This window comes from Amphibalanus amphitrite, unplaced genomic scaffold (assembly GCF_019059575.1).
Source record: "Amphibalanus amphitrite isolate SeventyFive unplaced genomic scaffold, NRLGWU_Aamphi_draft 000162F_arrow, whole genome shotgun sequence".
Taxonomy (NCBI): Eukaryota; Metazoa; Arthropoda; class Thecostraca; order Balanomorpha; family Balanidae; genus Amphibalanus; species Amphibalanus amphitrite.
In genome coordinates this window covers 496,474-517,305 of record NW_024881657.1, presented here as the reverse complement: position 1 = coordinate 517,305, position 20,832 = coordinate 496,474, and the positions used below count along the sequence as shown (strand labels likewise).

The following is a 20,832-nucleotide window of genomic DNA, read 5'->3' as shown; positions in this document are numbered from 1 at the left end:
ACCTGTGGTCTCCCGGACCATTCATATCCCTCATCAATCGCCCGCCACCAGGGCCAGGTGTGCTGCGACCAGACACCTGTGATCAGTCGCCTATGACCAACTGCCTGTGGCCAGCCGCCGGCGCCCTCCCTGCGTCTGATTCCGCCGCTCGTGGTGAGCAGTGGTGCCGGCGGCTCCGGTCGGATATTGCAGGTGTATCGGCTGCCGCCGGAGATGTCACGGCCATCCTCCGCCCGGGATCAGCCCGGCAGCCGGTCCTTTCACCGCCGATACCGACACGGCTGTTCAGCGGCACCCCGCGGCCCACCGAATCCAAACAGAACTGTGCGCGCCGACACCGCACGTGCCGCCGCACCAGGCCACGCACAATGGCGCGCCCGTGAGACCGGCGCGGTGGCCACGCGCGGCCACCTTTTTCAGAGGAACCGCGCGGGTTTGCGGTTGAGAAACGGCCCCCAGCGCCGGCCCCCGGCCCCGGCGGCCCCGGCAGGATGAGCTAGGGAGGGGAGGGTGCAGCGCCGGCACAGACAGCCCGCGGCGCCAGAAAAACCTCCCGGCTCGCGCTCCGGCGGCCGGTGAAGGGGCTGCAACGGTGCGCGGCCGGCGGAGCGGCCGGCCTGCCGCGCGGTGGGCGCCGGCCGGCCGCCGTCAGTCCATCGCTGGAGGTCGGCGGCAGCAGCAGCGCCCGTCTCGCTCTCTCTCTCTGTCTCCGCTCGGCAGCGCGCTCTCGACACCATGAGGACCGGCGTAGTGATGGCGCTGCTGGGCTGCTGGGCCGCCGCCGCGGCCACGCCAGAGCTGCGCGCGCTCGGTGAGTACAGAGGGGGCAGACACCGCGGGACTTCGCTGTCTATGGGTCTCACCAGACTGTTGTGTGTTGGCCATCTTAATTAAGAAGCAGCGGGAGACCGATGCACGTATCTATTCGGGGGGTCATTGCTGTCGATTGATTGGGTACTCCTAAAGAGGCAGCTGCTGTTAACTGATGCCCTGTACAAAGGACAGAGAGGCCTGCAAACTTCAGGAGACCCCAGAGAGGCCCAGGACGAAACGAAATGTTATTTTGAAATTGTGTTCATGTAGGCGTATTCATAATATGAGCACAGCCTACCAGACGGAGGGTGTCATAGGGCAGCCAATGCATTGTAGCATTTACAAATGGATCATTTGGTGTTTACAAATGATATTAAATCCGCTATTTCGTGATGCTCGTAACAGCTTTCTTCGGTTTATCAATTGAATACCCATCCTAAGTCACCTGTGAACCTTCTGACTTGGAAAGTGCCGATTGCCTGCCATCCCATTAATCAAACACATTAGCTAATCTGTAGTAACTGGATGAGTAGGTGAGCAGCTACTACGCCCTAGCGTTTAACCTATCTTCATGTAAACATAATATCTTTCATAAATATAATAGCATAATATCAAGTTAATTTTTGTGTGACCTCAAATATTCACAGCTGTCATCGATGCTTTCATCTACAGTCTCTGACAGCTACAGTCTCTGATCGATGCTAAAGACGGTTAAGCATACCTTTCCTAAATCTTTTTAAGAAATTGCATGCTGTAACTGAGCATGATAATTAGCTTTCTACTGCTCGGATGAATGCTGTACAATGTAAAACGTTTTCAACAATGACCGGTATGCACAGTTGCGCTATTACGTCTCGGGTTTGTACCATTCAAATCATGTCCTCCTTGAGAGTAGAACCGACCAGTTCTGTCAGCTTTCCATTCATGCCACGCATTGCGATATAGCCTGTACGTATTATGCAGAAATGTACCCGGTTGAATGGGCAACCAATCGTTGGAAGACACACAAATGGTCAAAGCTCAGAAAGGCCATTATATAACGTCATAAATCATTTCAAGCGCAGTTTCATGACAGCCTTCCTATTTTACATGCTGTCGACTATCTGGGATGGCTGGAATTCGGAATAAATAGTTTGGCTACTGCTTTTAGGAAATATTCTATTTGAATTTGAAAGTCCGGTCTTGCGTTTGTTTTTGTTTATAAAAAGTTGAAAATAACATTCCTAACACATAAAACTCACATCCTTCTTATACTCTTTTTTCCAACACATGGACATGCACATTCTTTTATCTCGATATCCTAGCCATCCTTTGCCAAAAAAGTTGTACACGATTCACTGCACTCCATTGAAAACTCAGACAGCTGACCACACTAGTAGACAGTCATTGTATCTCTCCTGACACGCCACACCTATCTCGAGCCGGTGGAGACACGGCACAACTCCTCTGAACAGGTTTGGGGGCGTGACTCGCCCATCTCCGCCAATTCCGCTGACCGGGAGTGGCCAATCCGCTGACTGGGAGTGGCTCCTAGGCGCTGCCTTGACAGGCGCCCACCGAACAGGGCGGCTCCTTGATGTCGTACGTCACTCCGACCAAGCGCCTCTCCGCCACCCTTCGATGCAGCGCAAATATGGCAGTGTCCGGCAGCACGACTTTGTGCATTGTCTCCTCTGGGAGCTGCTCGCTCAGCGGTGCTACTCAGCGACCGTGTTGTGTTGTTCTGTCGCTCTGCTGGTCGTCCTGCTCACGATGCTGTGACGGGTGGCGGTGCTATTCCAGTTCGGTGGCTGAAAGTGCGCCAATCCGGTGATCCGGTGCCGTCTTACCACATCGCGCGCCGCACAGTGGTGTAACCGCAGTCACAGCTGGAAATAATTGGCCTCAGCCGGAGGCCGGAGCGACCTGGAGCGACCCGAACTGACGAGCAGATTAGCGGTGACGCGTTAGGGAGAGGAGGCGACCCGAAACGACCAGAGGATGAGACGAGAAAGAGGGGCTCTTGTGCAGCTTCATGAGTGAAACTCTCCGGTGCAGAGTGAGCTGAGACACATCAGGTCACGGAAGGAATGAGACGGGAAGGGACGCGTGAGCTAGCAATGGCTGGTGTCTCCCCGTGATGACAGTGAGCCGAGCGCCTGACCCCCAGGTATACATCTTATTTGGCTGACGTTTGGCTGAGTCGGGGCTGGGCCACGGCCTGCTGGGCGACTGCTGGGCGAGGCGTGGCCGCCTTGCGACATCCACGTGTCTGAAGAAGACGTATGTATGGACGTCATGCGTGGCCCGGTGCGGCGGGGATTGATGAAGGGAGACAGAGGCGTGGGAGAAGAATTGGGGAATCCTGCTAGCTTCTGGTCCATGGTCCATTGAAAAGTAAAGAGACAATGTAAATGTAAATGACAATGAACATGTAGATATTCAAACCCTTGGACACATGGAAAAACATAATACAAAATGCAGGTAAAGTGGCATAAAAGCAGCATCCGTCTTCAAAGCATTTCTAGTAAAATCCATTCATTATACATGAAGGTTCTCTTCTAAGCTCTTGCCACAGAAGCGAGTAACGATGTAAGCTGATGTTTCCCATAAACCTACATATTCATGAAGGGAGGATTGCAATCTCCCGGAGAATAGCATAGCAATGGGCGAAGCGTGAGCAGAGGGAGAAACCCGTTCCCCTTCTGATCACGGAGCACCGACTCTGGCCGGGCGTGTCAGCTCCCAGCAAAGGCAGTGGCTATAGTCGCTGCCGGGTTTGGCACAGACCTCAGTGGCCCGGAAAGTCCGGCAGCCACACCACCTCGTGCCGGCGGACCCGGCGGCGAACAGGGAAAGGGTTCCGCCGACCCATCCCTGCAACCCTCGTCCAGCACAGTGCCCTCAGCGTAATTTCGTCACAGATACGGCTCTACGAGAGTTGAGGCCGGCAATGGCGGTCATCTGTAGACGAAAGTAGGATAAGCATCGTGCTAACACGCAATTAGCCGTACGAACGTCCGCAGACATTCACTGGTGCCCGCAGGCGTGCGGTGCCTTCCTAACAACGCCGGCCTTGAACCCATGAGGGCAGCGACTCGAGTCTGTTCCTCCCTATCACTTCCCAAATCACTGCCCACGCACCTCTGCCCGCCTCTGTGTCTCGCCCTCTCGGAGCGACCTCGCCCTCGGTGGCTCCTCCCGCCACCGCCCGTGTCAGGTTCCTCAAACACTGGCCCTCCACCCGGCCGTTCCCTCACGTCCGACCCATCCGGTCACAGCTCCAACGTCCGCCAGGCACGTGCGTGGCCGTTCCTTGACGCCTCGCTCCAGCTGCAGCCGTCATTTCCATACTCGGCTGTCAAAATTCTGACGCCGCTGCCGCACCGCGTTACGCAAAGTCCCGCGTAACAAGAAAAGGTGACGCTTGAACGGCCTCCGGTCCGGCGCAGGAGAGGCCGCGTCCCTCGGCGAGCGCACTTTCGTTTTCAGTGTGCGGCTCGGCGCGGTGGTCCGGCGCGGCTGACAGGTCCCGGAGTGACCGAGAGGACCGGAGAGCTGGCGGTGGCAGGCGGGTGGTGGGCGGTGGCAGGCGGGCGGTGGGCGGTGGCAGGCGGGCGGCGGGCGGCGGGCGGTGGGCGGTGGGAGGCGGGCGGCGGGAGGCGGGCGGCGGGCGGTGGGCGGTGGGAGGTGGAGGACCGGCTGTGGACAGTTAGCGGGGGGGGGGGCAGAGGAGCGAGGTAGGCCATTCAGCTGGAACGGAGAAGGGAGGCCTGTCCGGCGATAGCTTCCCCAGGTAATGAGCCGTTTCCTGTGCGCTCCTCGGTAGCCAGTCTGGAAGTGTCGACAGTTCCACTCCTGGATAGTCCTAACAGGTGTCACGATCAACATTCCATATTCAGCAGGTGTTTGAACGGCCTTGGTGTTTTCCGTCCGAGTGCTATTGCCGCATCACAAAGACAACAGTCCATCAAAGCGTTTACCTGATTCTCTCGCAGCCCGGTCACGTATAGGGATGTTTGTCGGGAAGCGGACTGGCCCGAGGGTGAATACAAACACAGGTGGTGACAGGCGAGAAGTGGAGTCCGCTTAACATTGACAAATCGAAAAGTTCCAGGGAGAGGAGCTCCATGGTTTTTGCGGCCTCGAATAAATCATATTCGAATGAAAGACGATGAAACTTGGAGTTTGGACAGACATTCACTGAATCGACCACAACCACATAGCTAGGCAGCTTCAGCCAGCTGATGAGCAATAATTTCCTTCGAGTTTCCACATTCAACGCAATTCAGGGTTCCAGTGGGCTGACCACTAAACGTTACGAGACTGAAGATGACCGTTCAGCCTTGATGAGCATCAGTCTCGCCTGAATAGGTTGCCGTTAAACTGGAGCTCAGCCGCGTCTTACACAATCGAGCCACTTTCACGCTTTTCTAGTTCTAGCATTCACATTGAATAAGTAAACTGAACTATTCTATTGTTTGAGCCTACGTTGCGTTTGCATGATTCGTGGAATGTTGATCAGACAAGTGAAGCGTTTATCATAATGGGACTCACTCTGCTATGGAATTGCTAAACATGCACCTTGCACATTTGCACACAAAAAAAATGTCGTCTGATAACGCGTCGTATGTTCTTCATTTCAGAGACTCTGGCTAGCGCTAGTCTCCAGGCCACTCACAGCCGAGTGAGGAGGAACCTCAACGAGTTGGGCGCCGCCGGTCACCACGGCCATCACGGAGCTCACGGAGACCATGGGGACCATGGGGACCATGGAGCTCACGGAGACCACGGAGCTCACGGAGACCACGGAGACCACGGAGACCACGGAGACCACGGAGCTCACGGAGACCACGGCCATCACGGGGACCACGGAGACCACGGAGACCACGGAGACCACGGAGACCATGGTGCTCACGGAGACCACGGGGACCACGGGGACCACGGAGCCAGCGAGAACAGCGAGGTGTCGGTGTGGATGCTTATCTCCGAGACGGACAACTACGGCTGCGTGGCCAAGTTCACCTGCCTGCTGGAGGCCAAGAACCAGAACAAGACCATGACGGCACAGGAGGCCGTCGTGCACGAGTACATCACGTAAGTGCGTTCGCAGCTTCCAGGGACATACGCAGAATATCGAGGAGAATGTTTTAGTGGCTACGATCAGGTTGTTTTGATACTCTATGACATAAAGACGAATTGATTTTAATTGATTAGCTGGATGATGGCAAAAAGAATCGTTTGACTTCATGCTCCATACGCCCTCGGTGGTAGTCAAATGAGATTATGCCCATCTTCAGTCGTAATTTTAGACGGTCTAACTACTTTCAATGTCTGATAATCTCAAATCTGAATATCGCACAGAAAGAAATATGTGTTGCTATAATGGTGTATGCTTCAGCGAGTGCACATGACACAAAGGTCACATACTCACAAATGCCGATTTCTCTGAGTACCGGGAATTCTTAGTCTGAGACCTACCGTGTCGTTCCTCGCTAAGTAGTGCTGCGCAGATGTTCTTGAGAAAGAATCTGACTCATCGATTCTGCATTCCTTCCCGTGGGATTAGCCTTCATAGCCCATATTCTTTCAATTAATCGCCTTTGACACTCAGTCCATAAGAAGGATCAAGTAGTCAGCCAGCAAGTCCGACATGACATCGGTCAGGATATGAGACAGTCTCGTTGCAAAAGCGGTTTATTCATACCGAGAAATGCACGGTCAGAATGTCCGCCTGACTTTGTGGAGCTTCTGGGATTATATTGCTTAGGGGTAAGAAGATGAGAGCCAGGGTCGAGATTAGGGTCAGAAAAGACAGTGGTCGAGAGAAAATATCCGACAGAAATGGATGTGTTCCGACCATCGAGATACCGAGAAGAAACGGGCAGGACGACGACTCTCCACACTAGATCAGGATCGATATACAATAGAGCAGGTTCTGCTGTGGAGAAGAGAGAGAGATTGAGAGAGAGAGAGAGAGAGAGAGAGAGAGAGAGAGAGAGAGAGAGAGAGAGAGAGAGAGAGAGAGAGAGAGAGAGAGAGAGAGAGAGAGAGAGAGAGAGAGAGAGAGAGAGAGAGAGTCGGCACCGTCCGCGGATGTCGGCCGTCGGCGACCTTGGGTGACTCAGAGGTGCGAGACGGCCCCAGTCCATATCTGGAGACGAGGAGGGGGAGCCGGTGCGGCACGCGGTACCTGGCAGCGCCAGGCACAGACTGTCCACAGACTGGCTGCACTGACCCCGCAGATCACCTGGTCGCCAGTTGACGCAGCGCAGAGGTAGTGCGCGTCACTGCCTATTGCGTGCACCCCGGGTCACCCGGCGCGGCGCGGCGGGCGGGGTGTCCATCTGTGGCTGGTCACCGAATACCGATCCCCCGCAGATCCCACTACACCGGACATTCGCGTCACCTGACCATGACACACATGTTAGTCAGTCGGCGGCATACGTCACCGACCGGCGTGGCGGTGTGTCAGGTGGCCCGCTGGGGATTTCAGCACCCGCCGCTGCCTCAGCGTGGAGTGGGACGAATGGACGATTACCCGGCTGGGCAATTGGGCATGGTGTCAGCGGAACGACTAAACCATTCAACTGGGCAATTCTCGAAATAAAACCAACAACACTGATGTACACAAATATTGAGCAAGAAAATTGCAGAATAATTGCGAACAAAACACAGTCAAACGGATCGAACGCTACTTGAAGTGGAAACAGCGGAAGGTGCCTTTGCATGTTTCACTCTGTTCTTACGAGTCGGGCTGGCTGGAAGACGCGTCACAGACGAGACAAGAAACGTCTCCGTGCCGTGTTGCGCTGCGCGTTGTCAGATGGACGTGGGAAGGTGTCACTGCGTGTCACCCTGTGTCCGGTCGGCGTCAGATCTCTCTGACAGCAGACACGATCAATCGGCCCACAAAACAGTCGGCCGCGGCGCCGGTGTAGGCGGACCCGACTGTGTTTTATCCCCACACAGTTGGGCAACGCTCGCGGCGCCCGCTCTTGCACTCACCACTTGACAGCGAAAGTGGGAGTCGCAAGTGACCTTTGCTGGATTCAAGTGACGCTGCAAAACTTACAGTCGCACGAAGCCGCAATACAGGTTTGATGTTGAACCTCTTAGTTACATCAGAAATCCTGTTCTCAAGAAGCCACTCGCTATTTCTGCTCGCTTCCTGTTTGCATAGTTTGCAACAAAGCGGCGTTAAACAAGCCCTCCTGATCCACTCTGAGCGGCGGCTGGTGGTGATGATCCCCTCTGAGCGGCGGCGGCTAGTGTTGGGCCGTACCAGACACCGCGGCCGGGGCCGGCGGCTCCGATTGTCAGGGTCCGCCGGAGCGGGCGGACGCAACAACCGGCCCCATCGAGATCACTCGCCGCCGCCGCCGCCGTCTGTCTGTTGCAACCTGGATGTGACGGGTGAAGGCGGAGCCGCCGGCGGTCTTCATGAACACATCCCCGTATTGATACGTTACGGGTCGAGCTCTGATAGGTGATGATAGGAGGATTAACTGCATTTGAGATAAATATGGTGATTGTGAACTGTGAATGAATGAAGCCCCGGCTTAGAATTAGATAATCAAGTGGTGTACCTAGTTCTTAGAACTACGAATAATGTTCACAATCCTTCAGGTTCAAGATATTACCATTGCTATTTTCAAGTATCGTTTTTTTGTGAGCGGTAAGCATTCATTCAAAACTTAACCCTCGCCGGCCGAGGAAGGGGGGCGCGGGTGCCGCCCCCCCCCCCATAGGGTTTTTCGCGATAGCTCCGAACACGCTGGCGATAGAGAGCTGAAACTTGGCATACCTGATCTTTGATCCAAGCCGCATCTTTTGACACCAACCGCATTTTTGGGTCAGGTCAGGTCACTGACCTATGACGTCATAAGTGAACCTCTGCACGGTCTTCAGATGTCGCAACTTCGCAACGCCCTTACTGCCAGAGGAGATGTCACAGGGAAATGAAACTTGCAGGATCTAGTATCCATTATGAGTCCCACAACTTGTATATCTCGGATTTTTCCTAAAGGTCATATGAGGTCAGGTCATTTTCGTGACCTCACCATTATAAGTCAATGGGGAAAAATGAAAACTGCTATTCTGGCGCCGGGAACGATCTCCAACTATCTCAAGCACACAGAATCGTGATTTGATGCACTCCTTGCAAGGTTAGATGCGTCACTTTTGCAATGTTGACCTTGCGTGACGTCATTTATGACGTCATCAAGGTCATATTAGTTTTTCGCCAATAACTCTTGATCAAATTGAGCTAGCGAGTCGGGAAAGCCACCAATGGACTCAGGAAGGCCTGCCGAATCGAATGATATGCGACATGACCTCTTTCGACCAACTTCGTGACCTGGGGGTGCTGACCTGACCTTGACCTGAGGTCAACACCCCAAGTTGACCTGATCCGGACAAAAAGTATACCATTCGACGCGCCTGAGCGAGGCGAACACGATGCTGCCAAAATCGGCGCTCTACGGCCATTTTTTGCGAAGTTATTCACCAAAAACTGAACCGTACCTTGGGGCACTTGACCTGACCTCAGAGGTCACCGGTTGACCTAGGACCTTAAAATCGGATACCAATCTCTGCGTCTCGTAACGGCGCACACGCTCGTTTTTTCCGCGACGCGCTAGCTCCACCAGGGGCGAAACGGCGAGGGGGGTCGTACCCGCCCCCCCCCCCTCGGCCGGCGCGTATGTAGAAAACCAATAGGTCCGGCGAGGGTTAACGGTATTGAAGGGAAGGTAGCCAAATATATTTACTGAAAGCTGTTGTTCTTGCTGTTCTGAACCCGAGTTCTTATATGTATATCAATCCGCAATCACTGACGTCTCGTTCTCTCTCCGCAGGAAACGTCCCAAGGACGACGAGGTAGTCGAGATGAGCATCCTCAAGGCGCCCTACTACTTTGCCGCATTCGTCGGCGACCGCTTCGGCTCCGACATGTGCAGCAAGTTCTTCCCCGACTGCACACACCAGTTCGGAGAGATGCTCAGCTTCGTCAACAAGTTTGACATCACGCCTGCCGGCAGTAGCGCGTAGGAGGGAGAGATGAGAGACAGACATAGTTCACAGACGAGCTCTGTTCAGTGCGTGGCGACGAAGTCAGTGGTGGGCCGACAGAAACAAATCAGTGTTTCATTGTTACCTTATCGAGTGATGGCTTATGGAAAAAGGAGACTGCATTTTGTTTTAGGAAGGTCATTAAAATGCATAAATATCCTTCAAAGAAATGTTGCAAAGAAATATTTGTCAGTTGAATACATTTCAGACAGGTGCGAACTATCAAGAAAGACCAATAATAGATCGATTTAGTATTTGCGACGATGTGTTGTAAACCATATGAAAAGTATCGATCGTCTTGCCCACGCTTTGTCATTTGACAAATATCGTACCAGTGAATGCTGCTCGGGTAAACTATGGAAACACTGCACCGTCGTGTCAGAAGCCGGCAGTGCCTTGATTGGACGGATGCAGATACCAATTATCAGCTCATAGCAGACGCCAATGTTTATTGTAAGTGTTCCATATTGATGTGGTGTGTCATTCGCTCATAAATATATCTGCTCTATGCAATAGCATGCCGTTTGACGTAACCATGCAGAGTTACGAGTATTACAAAGCATAGAAGTTTGTCGCTGCTTACCGCGACTACGTACCACAAGAGGACATGCAGCGGTCTAATGAGACCACCTATTCGGTTTGAATGGGAACGGCCAACAGCAATTCCAAGCAGACTAATCCTCGCTTTCTCGCTGTAGGACCTGAGAAGGACTTTAGGCGGAGCCGAATAGCTTCCATTCCATCGGGTCTATTTCTAATTGACTATCCGGCGGGCGCGGTCGCTTTCTCGGTATTTCGGGCCGCCGCTCGGCCGTCCGCACTGACACCGGTCCGTCGGGTCTCGGAGAAAACTCCCCGAGCCGACCGGTTTTCGAGGTCCGATCGGGAAGCATCTCACAGCCGTCAGTCGGGACCGCAACGCAGCATCTCGCTTATTTACTTGTTTTTGATAAAAAATAAATATGGGATAGCGTAGCACACAACTATTGCCACCAAGAGGTGAGCTCACATGCCATTTTGCAGACATCAGCAGCTTCAATCTCTCAGACAGACCCACACCCTATTTTGACTGCCACAAGTAAGTTTGGATGGGCAGAACTGGAGAGCTCTGCGATTGGGCAAACTGGTGTTAGTGACCTGTGCGGCGTTGTGGTTCTCGGCTTCCAGCGTAGTAGGGGCTGATACTGTGCCGCATCACACGGTGACTTCAATGCTACACACAAGACACTAGCACCAAAGCAAATCTGTAGGAGTGCTGCCAACAGGTGTTCATGGATCACCCGCCGAACGATAAAATTTACATTCCGACGTAGCTCATATCTAACGTATGTACAAATGTAAACGTGCAAATGGTTATAAACTTTTAGCAATGTCTTATATAAGAAAGGTCGAACGGATAACAATTCAAGTGGAGAAGCATTAGCAACTGCTTACATATGTAGGGGAGAGTGGGGAAAGATGCCCAGGGTTTTACTATGTCATATATTATTCGAAAATGACGATCGGAAAGCAAAAACTTGTAGTTTCAACGGAAGCCGACATCATTTTTCTCCAAAAATATCACACTTTCGTACCTAAAATATGATAACTTTTTTTGCTATTAAGCATTTTTCTGAAGAAGTGAAAGGGGGCATCTTACCCCACAGGGTGGGAAAGACGCCCCCTGGCGTTGGGTAAGATGCCCCCTGCACTATAAGTGACATAAATGGGCACGTGAATCGCCTGAACGAATCAGTAGTCCCTTCGGGCCTGCAGTAGACACCAAACGTCATCGTAAGGGCCCTCAAAAGTAGTCGTAAGGGGCTTCAGAGGTCATTGTTAGGGCCATCATAGTCCAGCGCGGCCAAACAAGCCTCCGTGGTGGCGTTCGGAGACTACTGTGGGGCCCTTATAGGTCTTCATGATGCTTGAGGGCCCTCGAGCCCATCGTGGGGACCTCAGATGCCAGCGCGGCCCGTGGAGCCAACGTGGGAGCCCTCAAAGGATGTCGTGAGGGGCCCTGGAGCCAATAATGTAGCCCACAGAGGCCGTCGTAAGGGCTCTCAGAGTCAGATGCCGCCCAAAAAGTCGCTGTGTGGGCCGAGAGACCGGCATGGGGAACACCCGACCGTAATGCACTCTCAATAGTCCCAGATCGGCTTTTGTCTCTCATCACAGGTATGTAATAAATGATTTGACGGGCTGCTTGAAGGACAGCCTACGGATTTAGGGGGGCGTCTTTCCCCATCAGGACAGGGGGCATCTTACCCCAAGGTACCGAGGTAACATTAACCCGCGCCCTGGTGAGGTCTGTTTATAACGCGACCTGGTGGGGGGGGGGGCTATTTTTTGCCCCCCTCGTATCTCCGAAACTACTGGACGGATCCGCAAAATTCAAACGGCGTTCGAAAGGCCTGTCAAATTTGTCGACAGAAACCAAATTTCATTGACCTCGGGGTCACCGATGACGTCACAGGTCAGGTCAAAGATGAAATGTTTCACCGTTCACGGGGCTTCTAGGGAATGCGCTATAACACCGAGGAAAACGCATTTTGTCGAGAATCAGCGATAGGGCGTCAGTTGCCTAGTAGATATGTTGCTATTAGAGGTCACTGACAATACCAGGTCACGTCACAGGTCAGGTCACCAAGGGTCACAGGTCAGGTCACATGAGCCCAACTTTACTAAGGTTGTGTAATGCATGTTTTATGGCCAATTTTTCATTTCCAACTCAATGGTGTTGGTTATAAGACTATCAGGTACGGCTTAGGTCACTTTCTGGTGAAGTTCAGGTCAAGGTCAGGTCAAGGTCAGGCCAAAAAAGGTCAAATTTTAAAGTTGATAGTTTTGCATAAAATGGGTATTGATTCGATGCAGCTCGTCACGGGGAGTCTAATGGTGGTCTTTGTTTTGCGCTACGGGGTCTAGAATTGCTAAAAATTGAGTTTGAAAATTTGACGTCATCAATTTTGAACAGTGTTTTCGCTATAACTTCGCCAAAAAAAGAGGTATCAATCTCAAATTTGGTATGTGGATGGAAGGCGGGACGGACTATCACATATATTCCGGTTTTTGCGAAATTCAAAAAACTTTTTGGATTTTTTTATCATTATATCCAAAAAAATTATTTTTTGATTTTTGGGGGTCAAAATCCAAAAATTTCAAAAATCCGAGATAGCAGTTTTGTAGCCCTGTCAATTCTACAGCTTTTATGTCTTTATCATTTTTCTGTATTTGCAAAGCTATAGGCCTGACAGCTCTTCCCGCGAAACTCTTTTTTGGGTCGAAAACGGCAGAACATGACGTCACTCTGACGTCATTTCCGGCCAACCTATCATAGCCTTTGGAAAAAATTTTTGGTCACCATGTGTAAAATTGATGTCCGGGAGGGTACTGAAAGTTTGGTGACGATCGGCGTAGCGGTTCTGGAGATATATCGAAAAGTCTGGAGGGGGGCAAAAAATAGCCCCCGCCCCCCCCCCCCCACCAGGTCGCGGGTTAAATTAGTACAATTTGTTAGCCATAAAACTACACCCTGAAACAAACTGTTTGGGACACAGTACACGCATGCTAATTTATCACTTCTATAGCAAGGGACGCAAAAATTATCTACCTTCTTTGATATTTACAATGTTTTGACACCAAAATATTTTTTGAAAGCAGCAAATAAAAAACATGCAATCACCAGCCAGCCGTTGCCCAACTGAGCCTCGCAAATTTTTGTGCAGTTAACAAAGCAGGCTTCCGCTTTACGCTAAGAACATTAATTTCCAGGTTCGATTCTTTGTTTCGCCGCTAGAGGGGGTGGGGCGTCTTTCCCACCCTGGGCATCTTACCCCACTCTCCCCTATATCTTGCTAGCAGCACGAATTTACCTACCTCATTCTTATTCAAAGCATAAATCGACTTAAAAAATTACAATCACAAGCATACACGTACGTTGTTTCACAGAGAGAATGTTTAAGCTGACCTATGCTCTAATCTCCTCAGGGGTCTCTAATCTCCTCAGTCCTCAGATGAAAGTATTTTGTTTCATAGCACACAGCACGCATTCGTAATCATAATTCGTTAGAATATAGGTAATCAATCAAACGAATGGGAAGCAACTGCTGAACGGTCAGTAGGCGACCGATCCTGTGATCCCTGTTCAGATACATGCAGCGCCATCTGCAACCACTGCTGCTGCTCTGTCTGGCCGTAAGAGGTCGCCCTAGTCCAGGTGATTCTCACGATATATCACTGGTTTGTGGTTATGTGCACGCAGAAAGGCTGGCTTACACAAAACTGCAAACATGACTTATTTATATCAATTACGGATCATGAGACGAGGTGATGAGTGGCAGATATTGAGGCGATTTGACCACCAAATATGCTGCAGGCTCTTGGGACGTGAGCGTCCCGGTGAGAATACCGTCACCGTGAGAATACCTACCTAGGTCAAACTACTTCGGACTCGGTAGGGGACTCCTGGATATTCCCTCATACCTACCAGATGTCTAGCGTGGTCGGCTTCAGTCTCAGCTCGAAACAGAGCACTGTAATCAAGGATGAAGTAAGTTGATTCTGAGGTTTACAAAATGGTTTGGCTCTGGCTGATCGACTCAGTTCAGTAACTGACGGTCTGGTGCGGCGTCCGATGTGAGCGACACCTAGGCTCACCTGAACTTTGACCGCGACGTCACCTGTCGGCGAAGGCCGACGGACCATTGCCAAGGTCTGAAGTTGGTAGGTATAGATCAGATAATTTTTGAAAACACGCATTGGTTATATGTTGTAGCCCCAGCAGCTCAAGTTCACAGTACCTGTAAACAGATGCATGTAGAATGGGGAAAACGTTACCTCTGATAACACTTCTTAGGTACCTCATAAAAACAGACAATTAGGCATTAACTTCATTTTTTGGCGCGCCTAAAACTCCCTGATCCGGGCTGGATTGTCACCTTCATCCTACACGAGCATCATGCAAATATATCACCGTTCCGTGCTTCTAGCCTCAGGATACTGAAATCCTTCTCCTCCACGCCGCAACCCCCCTCCGGGCTGGACAGGCAACTTTATCTCATGCGGGCTGCTCCCTTGGAGCGGCACCGCTGCTCTCGAGGGAGCGCACCCCGTAGCCGGGTGCAGTGAGTGCCTTGGGGCTGGGTGGCCTGTCTTCGGACGGGCTCAGCCCCGGCGACTCACTAGGGTGCCTGCCCAGATCAATGTCTCCCCCTATATCCTATCATCCTCCCGGCTCTGAAATGGTGTCATTGGACCGAAAGGGCCTAACCCAACAAAACAAAAAATGCAAATATATAGCTTCTCGGGAACAGGCCCATCGAGCGGTGGGGTGGCCGTTTGCGGGGCTGGTTGGCCTTTCCACTGTGAGGGGCTCAGTCCCGGTGGAAAACCAGCGTGGCCTGCCAGAGTCAGACCAATGTCTTCCCCTAATTCCCTGTCGTTCTTCAAGCGCCGAGGCCGGGCGGGTCCCGCTCCCTCGCCCTATAGGTTTGTTTTCGCACTATTCCGAACACGCCTTTGATAGAGAGCTGAAACTTTGCATGCCTGACCTTTGATCCCAGATGCATCGTATGATATCAACTGCATTTTCAGGTCAGGGTAAGTCACTGACCTATGACGTCATAAGTGAACCTTTGCACGGTCCTCAGATGTCGCAAATTCACAACGCTCTCAGTGCCAAAGAATTTTCACAGGGAGATGAAACTTTCTGGATGTAGCATCCTCCAGAGTTCTCACAACTTAAATAGGTATCTCAGATTTGTCCTAAAGGTCGCATGAGGTCAGGTCGGTCATGTGACCTTACCATTATAAGTCAATGGGGGGAAAATGAAAACTGCTATTTTAGCGCCGGGAACGATCTCAACCTATCTCAAGCACACGAAATCGTGATGATTTGCACTCATTGTGAGGTTCAATGCTCCCTTTTGCATTGCCATTGTTGACCTTGCGTGACGTCATTTATGACGTCTTTTGGGTCATAGGAGTTTTTCGTCAATAACTCCCGATCAAATTGATCTATCGATTTGGGAAAGCCACCAATACTCATGAAGACCTGCCGAATCGAATAATATGCGAAATGGCCTCCACCGGCCAGCTTCGTGGCCTGGGGGCGCTGACCTGACCTTGACCCGAGGTCAACATCTCAAGTTAACCTCACCCGAACAAAAAGTATACGAATCGACGCGCCTCAGCGGGGCAAACACGATGCTGCCAAAATCGCAGCTCTGCGATCATGATTTGCGAGGTTATTTATGAAAAACTGAACCCGTGCCTTGGATACTTGACCTGACCTCAGAGATCGTCGAAAAAACTGAGACCTCAAAATCGGGTACCAGTCGCTCCGTCTCGTAACGGCGCGCACGCTCGTTTTTCCGCGATGCTCTAGCTCCATCAGAAGCGAAACAGTGAGGGGGTCGTACCCCCGCCCCCCCCCCCCCCCGGCCGGCGCGTATGTAAAAAGGCAATAGGTCCGGCGAGGGTTTATCAAACCAAAAGGGCCTAGCCCTACAAAATGACACAAAATAAAACAAAACAATCACCAGACTCTAATTTGCGTAAGCGTATCATAACAAAATTGCAGCTTGTTGATACAGGACAATATTATAAATAAGTAAAAAAAAAAGTATTACATCAGTTTCCGAGACATTCGGCCTGCGAATCTATTTGCTGCATTTGTCCTTCATGCTTTTTGTACCTATTTCTTACATTTATTAGTGTAGCGAGAGGACATTTTTGTTTTCTTTTTGTGCTTACAATATACTTAAAGTGTTTCAGCACTGCTTACCAAAAACGTGAATCGGAAACGATCGTATCGCAAAAATAGATATGTGCGCATTCTTTCACTAGAAACCCTTTTGTCGGCTGCCTGTGATTCGGTCCGGAACGCTTATCACCCTCCATTAAGCGCCAGACCTAAAAACTGGAAACTAGCGCCGTAAACGTCCTTGTTTGACGGCTTGTCTGGACATAATGGCCGATTTGTTTGCGTCCGGTGGACACCAGAGCGAGCGGCACATCCCCGCTCCCAGCCCGCGGCCGCGGCAGTGGGCGCGACGTAACACGGGGCCGCGTCATCAGGTGACCTCAGCCAGGGTCACCCGGCGGCTCTGCGCCGGTCCTCGGTCCCAGATGGACCGTCCGCCCGCGGCTAGGTCACAGACCGCGCACGAACAACGGGTGAGCACACGTGGCCACCGCGGCCATCCGTGGTGGTCGCGGCCGACACGGCGCCACAACTCGAGTGTGAAGGTCTCAGAGCATCGGCCGGCTTCGTTGAAAACAGGGTGGTATAGGTATAGTGTGTCATATCCCGCGCCCAGATGGGGTCTGCCGAGCAACGCGGTCTGATGGGGGGGGGCCATTTTGGCCCCCCCTCAGATCTCGAGAACCACGCAACATAGCGACAAGCGGTAAACGGTGTTGGATAGCCCCAACGGGGAACTACCTTGTGACCCAATTTCATTGACCTCGGTCAAACCGATGACGTCACAGGTCAGGTCAAAGGTCGAATTTTCACCGTTTACAGGCATTTCAAGAAATGCGTTGTAAAATCGTGTAAAATGCATTTCATTGGAAATCATAGATGGGGAAATGTTCTTCAAACACATATTTTGCTATTTGAGGTCACTGATACCAGGTCAGGTCACAGAGGTCAGGTCACTGGGGGGTCACAATATGAAAGTGTCGTGTGATACATGTTTTATGGTCCATTTTACATGACAAATGCGATTATGTGGGTCAGACAGACTTTAGGGCCAGCTTAGGTCACGTTTTGGTCAAGGTCAGGTCAAGGTCAGGTCAAGGTCAGGTCAAGGTCAGGTCAAGGTCAGGTCAAGGTCAGGTCAAATTAGGTCAAATTTCAAAGTTGATATTTTTGCATAAAATGGGCATCGATTCGATGCAGCTCGTCACGGGGAGTTCAATGGTGGTCTCCGTTTTGTGCTACGAGGTCTAGAATTGCTAAAAAATTGAGTTCAAAAATTTGACGTCATCAATTTTTAACAGTTTTTTCGCTATAACTTGGCCAAAAAAAGAGGTATCGATCTAAAATTTGGTATGTATATCGAAGAGCGCAGGGACTATCACATATATTCCGGTTTTTTCGAAATTCGAAAAAATTTTGGAATTTTTTTGAGTTTTTCTAAAAAAATCATTTTTTTTGGGGGGGTCAAAATCCCAAATTTTGGAAAATCCGAGATAGCAGTTTTGTAGCGCCGTCTTTTCTCTACACAACCACATACAGAACTTTAAAATTGCTTGTCAACTGTAGAATTGGTGAGCGTTTCAAGATGTCATGTTTTTTGCTCTTTTTTACTCGAACATGACCTCAGTTTGACCTCAATAACTCCTGACCTGAGGTGACCTGTGACTTGAAATTTTGTGTGAAGGTGTCAAATTGATGTGCGGTAAGGTAACCAAAATTTGGCGGCGCTGCGCGCCGCCGTTGTCTCGCTATTTAAGAAAAACCACAGGGGGGGCCAAAATGCCCCCCCCCCATCAGGGCGCGGGATATGCTAAGCTAGCCGGTACACTGCTACGGGGAAGAATCTGCTCCCTCCGATATTTATGCGATATCACCTTTATTATCGAAAGACCAGAAATAACGACATTTTATAATGTCACGTTACGTAGTTTTATTCCAATATATGTCACGCCACTCGAAAAAAAATCAGGGAATTTATCGTCAATAAAACATGAGTCACAAACGGAAAGCTGTATTCTTCCATGTGATGAGTAAGACCTGACAGGCCTAAGCCATTTATTTATAAATTTCCAGCCTAAGCAGGTGTCATAAGTAAAAGAAGTGACACAATCATCCTCCAATTTTCGGATGACTTTCAGACGCCGTCGAGGGTTCGCGGGCAGACAACACAGAGATTCGCTAGACACAGGACGAGCTGCCCTCTCCACGCGTTTAGAGGATGTCCTTCTGTCTGTGCGCTAAAAGCGTCTAGCTTATAGTCATACACTTCTCTTTTTGATTCAGTGGTATAGAAATTTTTTCACCGTGTTAACTCGTCCAGAACAAAGTCTCAGTGTCACACCTCTGCCAAAAGGTTAGGACCGCCTCCGGTCCCGGCACGCCAGACGCCGGCCAGTGCCTCCGGCAGGGACCGGCCTTGCCTGGCCAATTGATGACGGCCGGCGGCAGCGGCGGCGGGACGCGGCAGTTTCTGGGTCAGGCCGCCCGCCACTCATGGCCCGACGCCGGTCAGAGAAGCAAGTCATCGTGATCCTCCCGGCGTCACAGACCCAGACCGGGCTAAATCACTGCGGGCCGCCGCGGGGCTCCCAGAGGGGCCATCAGCCGGAGGTCAGGGCCCTGAGATTGGCTGGGTGGTCGGTCGGACCCAGGACCCGGCGAGGTCACACGCGCTCGCGCTGCTGCAGGACACACCGGCGCGGAAGCGGCTGTTCCGCCGGCGATCGGAAGGTGTTTCGGGGTGACTGGCGCCGGATGGAGGGCGGCGCCCGCGTGGAGCGGCCAGCGATACGATACACAGGGTCATTGGGTGTATCTTGGTCGTATCGAGCGTCACCACAAACCAGCCCGTGTCCGGTGTTTGTCTACAAACAGCCGCTGGCCGCTGGAGCCTGCAGGGTGACCGTGACCTCGCGCGGAGGCGGCGGCGACCGCAGCGGTCTCGTCCCCCGCCGCCCACGGTCCCCGGCGGCGCAGGACACGCGGAAGCCGCCCAGCTTCGCGGGCCGGCCGCCACGCACAGCTGTGAGCCGTGGCGCCGGCGGCGAGCGGAACCGGACGACGCCCGCGGCGCGGCCCGACCTCGGCGAGGCGCCGGTCGCAGCCCCGATCAGAGGCGCCACTCGGGAGGTCAGAGACGCCGGGCCCCCCAGCGTCATCCGCCTCCTTCACAAGCTTCTTTTGTATCGATCTGTTCCCGGAGGTTTTCAGCCGAGTCTCCTGCGATGTGATTCATCTAATATTTCACGGGGGCCCCAATGCCTTCAAAATATCAAAAGATTTAAAATTATTTTGCTATGTTATGTTGAATATTTGCAAGAAATGGTTATCACTTATCAGTTTGTCTGCAAGACTTTTTCACTGTGAGCGTTACTAGTACTTACCTATCATTGATGGAATATCCCTCGCCGGACCTATTGGTTTTCTACATACGCGCCGGCCGAGGGGGGGGCGGGTACGACCCCCCTCGCCGTTTCGCCCCTGGTGGAGCTAGCGCGTCGCGGAAAAAACGAGCGTGTGCGCCGTTACGAGACGCAGAGATTGGTACCCGATTTTAAGGTCCTAGGTCATCCGGTGACCTCTGAGGTCAGGTCAAGTGCCTCAGGGTACGGTTCAGTTTTTGGTGAATAACTTCGCAAAAAACGGCCGCAGAGCGCCGATTTTGGCAGCATCGTGTTCGCCTCGCTCAGGCGCGTCGAATGATATACTTTTTGTCCGGGTCAGGTCAACTTGGGGTGTTGACCTCAGGTCAAGGTCAGGTCAGCACCCCCAGGTCACGAAGTTGGTCGAAAGAGGTCATGTCGCATATCATTCGATTCGGCAGGCCTTCTTGAGTCCATTGGTGCCTTTCCCGACTCGCTAGCTCAATTTGATCAAGAGTTATTGACGAAAAACTAATTTGACCTTGATGACGTCATAAATGACGTCACGCAAGGTCAACATTGCAACAGTGACGCATCTAACCTTGCAAGGAGTGCATCAAATCACGATTCTGTGTGCTTGAGATAGTTGGAGATCGTTCCCGGCGCCAGAATAGCAGTTTGAATTTTTCCCCATTGACTTATAATGGTGAGGTCACGAAAATGACCTGACCTCATATGACCTTTAGGAAAAATCCGAGATATACAAGTTGTGGGACTCATAATGGATACTAGATCCTGCAAGTTTCATTTCCCTGTGACATCTCCTCTGGCAGTGAGGGCGTTGCGAAGTTGCGACATCTGAAGACCGTGCAGAGGTTCACTTATGACGTCACAGGTCAGTGACCTGACCTGACCCAAAAA

The 20,832-nt window shown here is 51.7% G+C and overlaps 1 protein-coding gene across 1 annotated transcript; it reads left to right on the top strand.

The window, feature by feature from the left end:
* The first annotated feature begins 295 nt into the window (after nt 1-295).
* On the top strand, nt 296-10,379 carry LOC122383358. Its single transcript, XM_043369667.1, has 3 exons — nt 296-811; nt 5,439-5,889; nt 9,651-10,379. Exons 1-3 carry the CDS (start codon nt 736-738, stop codon nt 9,841-9,843), a joined length of 720 nt encoding a protein of 239 aa, XP_043225602.1. The 5' UTR covers nt 296-735; the 3' UTR covers nt 9,844-10,379.
* Nucleotides 10,380-20,832: the final 10,453 nt, after the last annotated feature.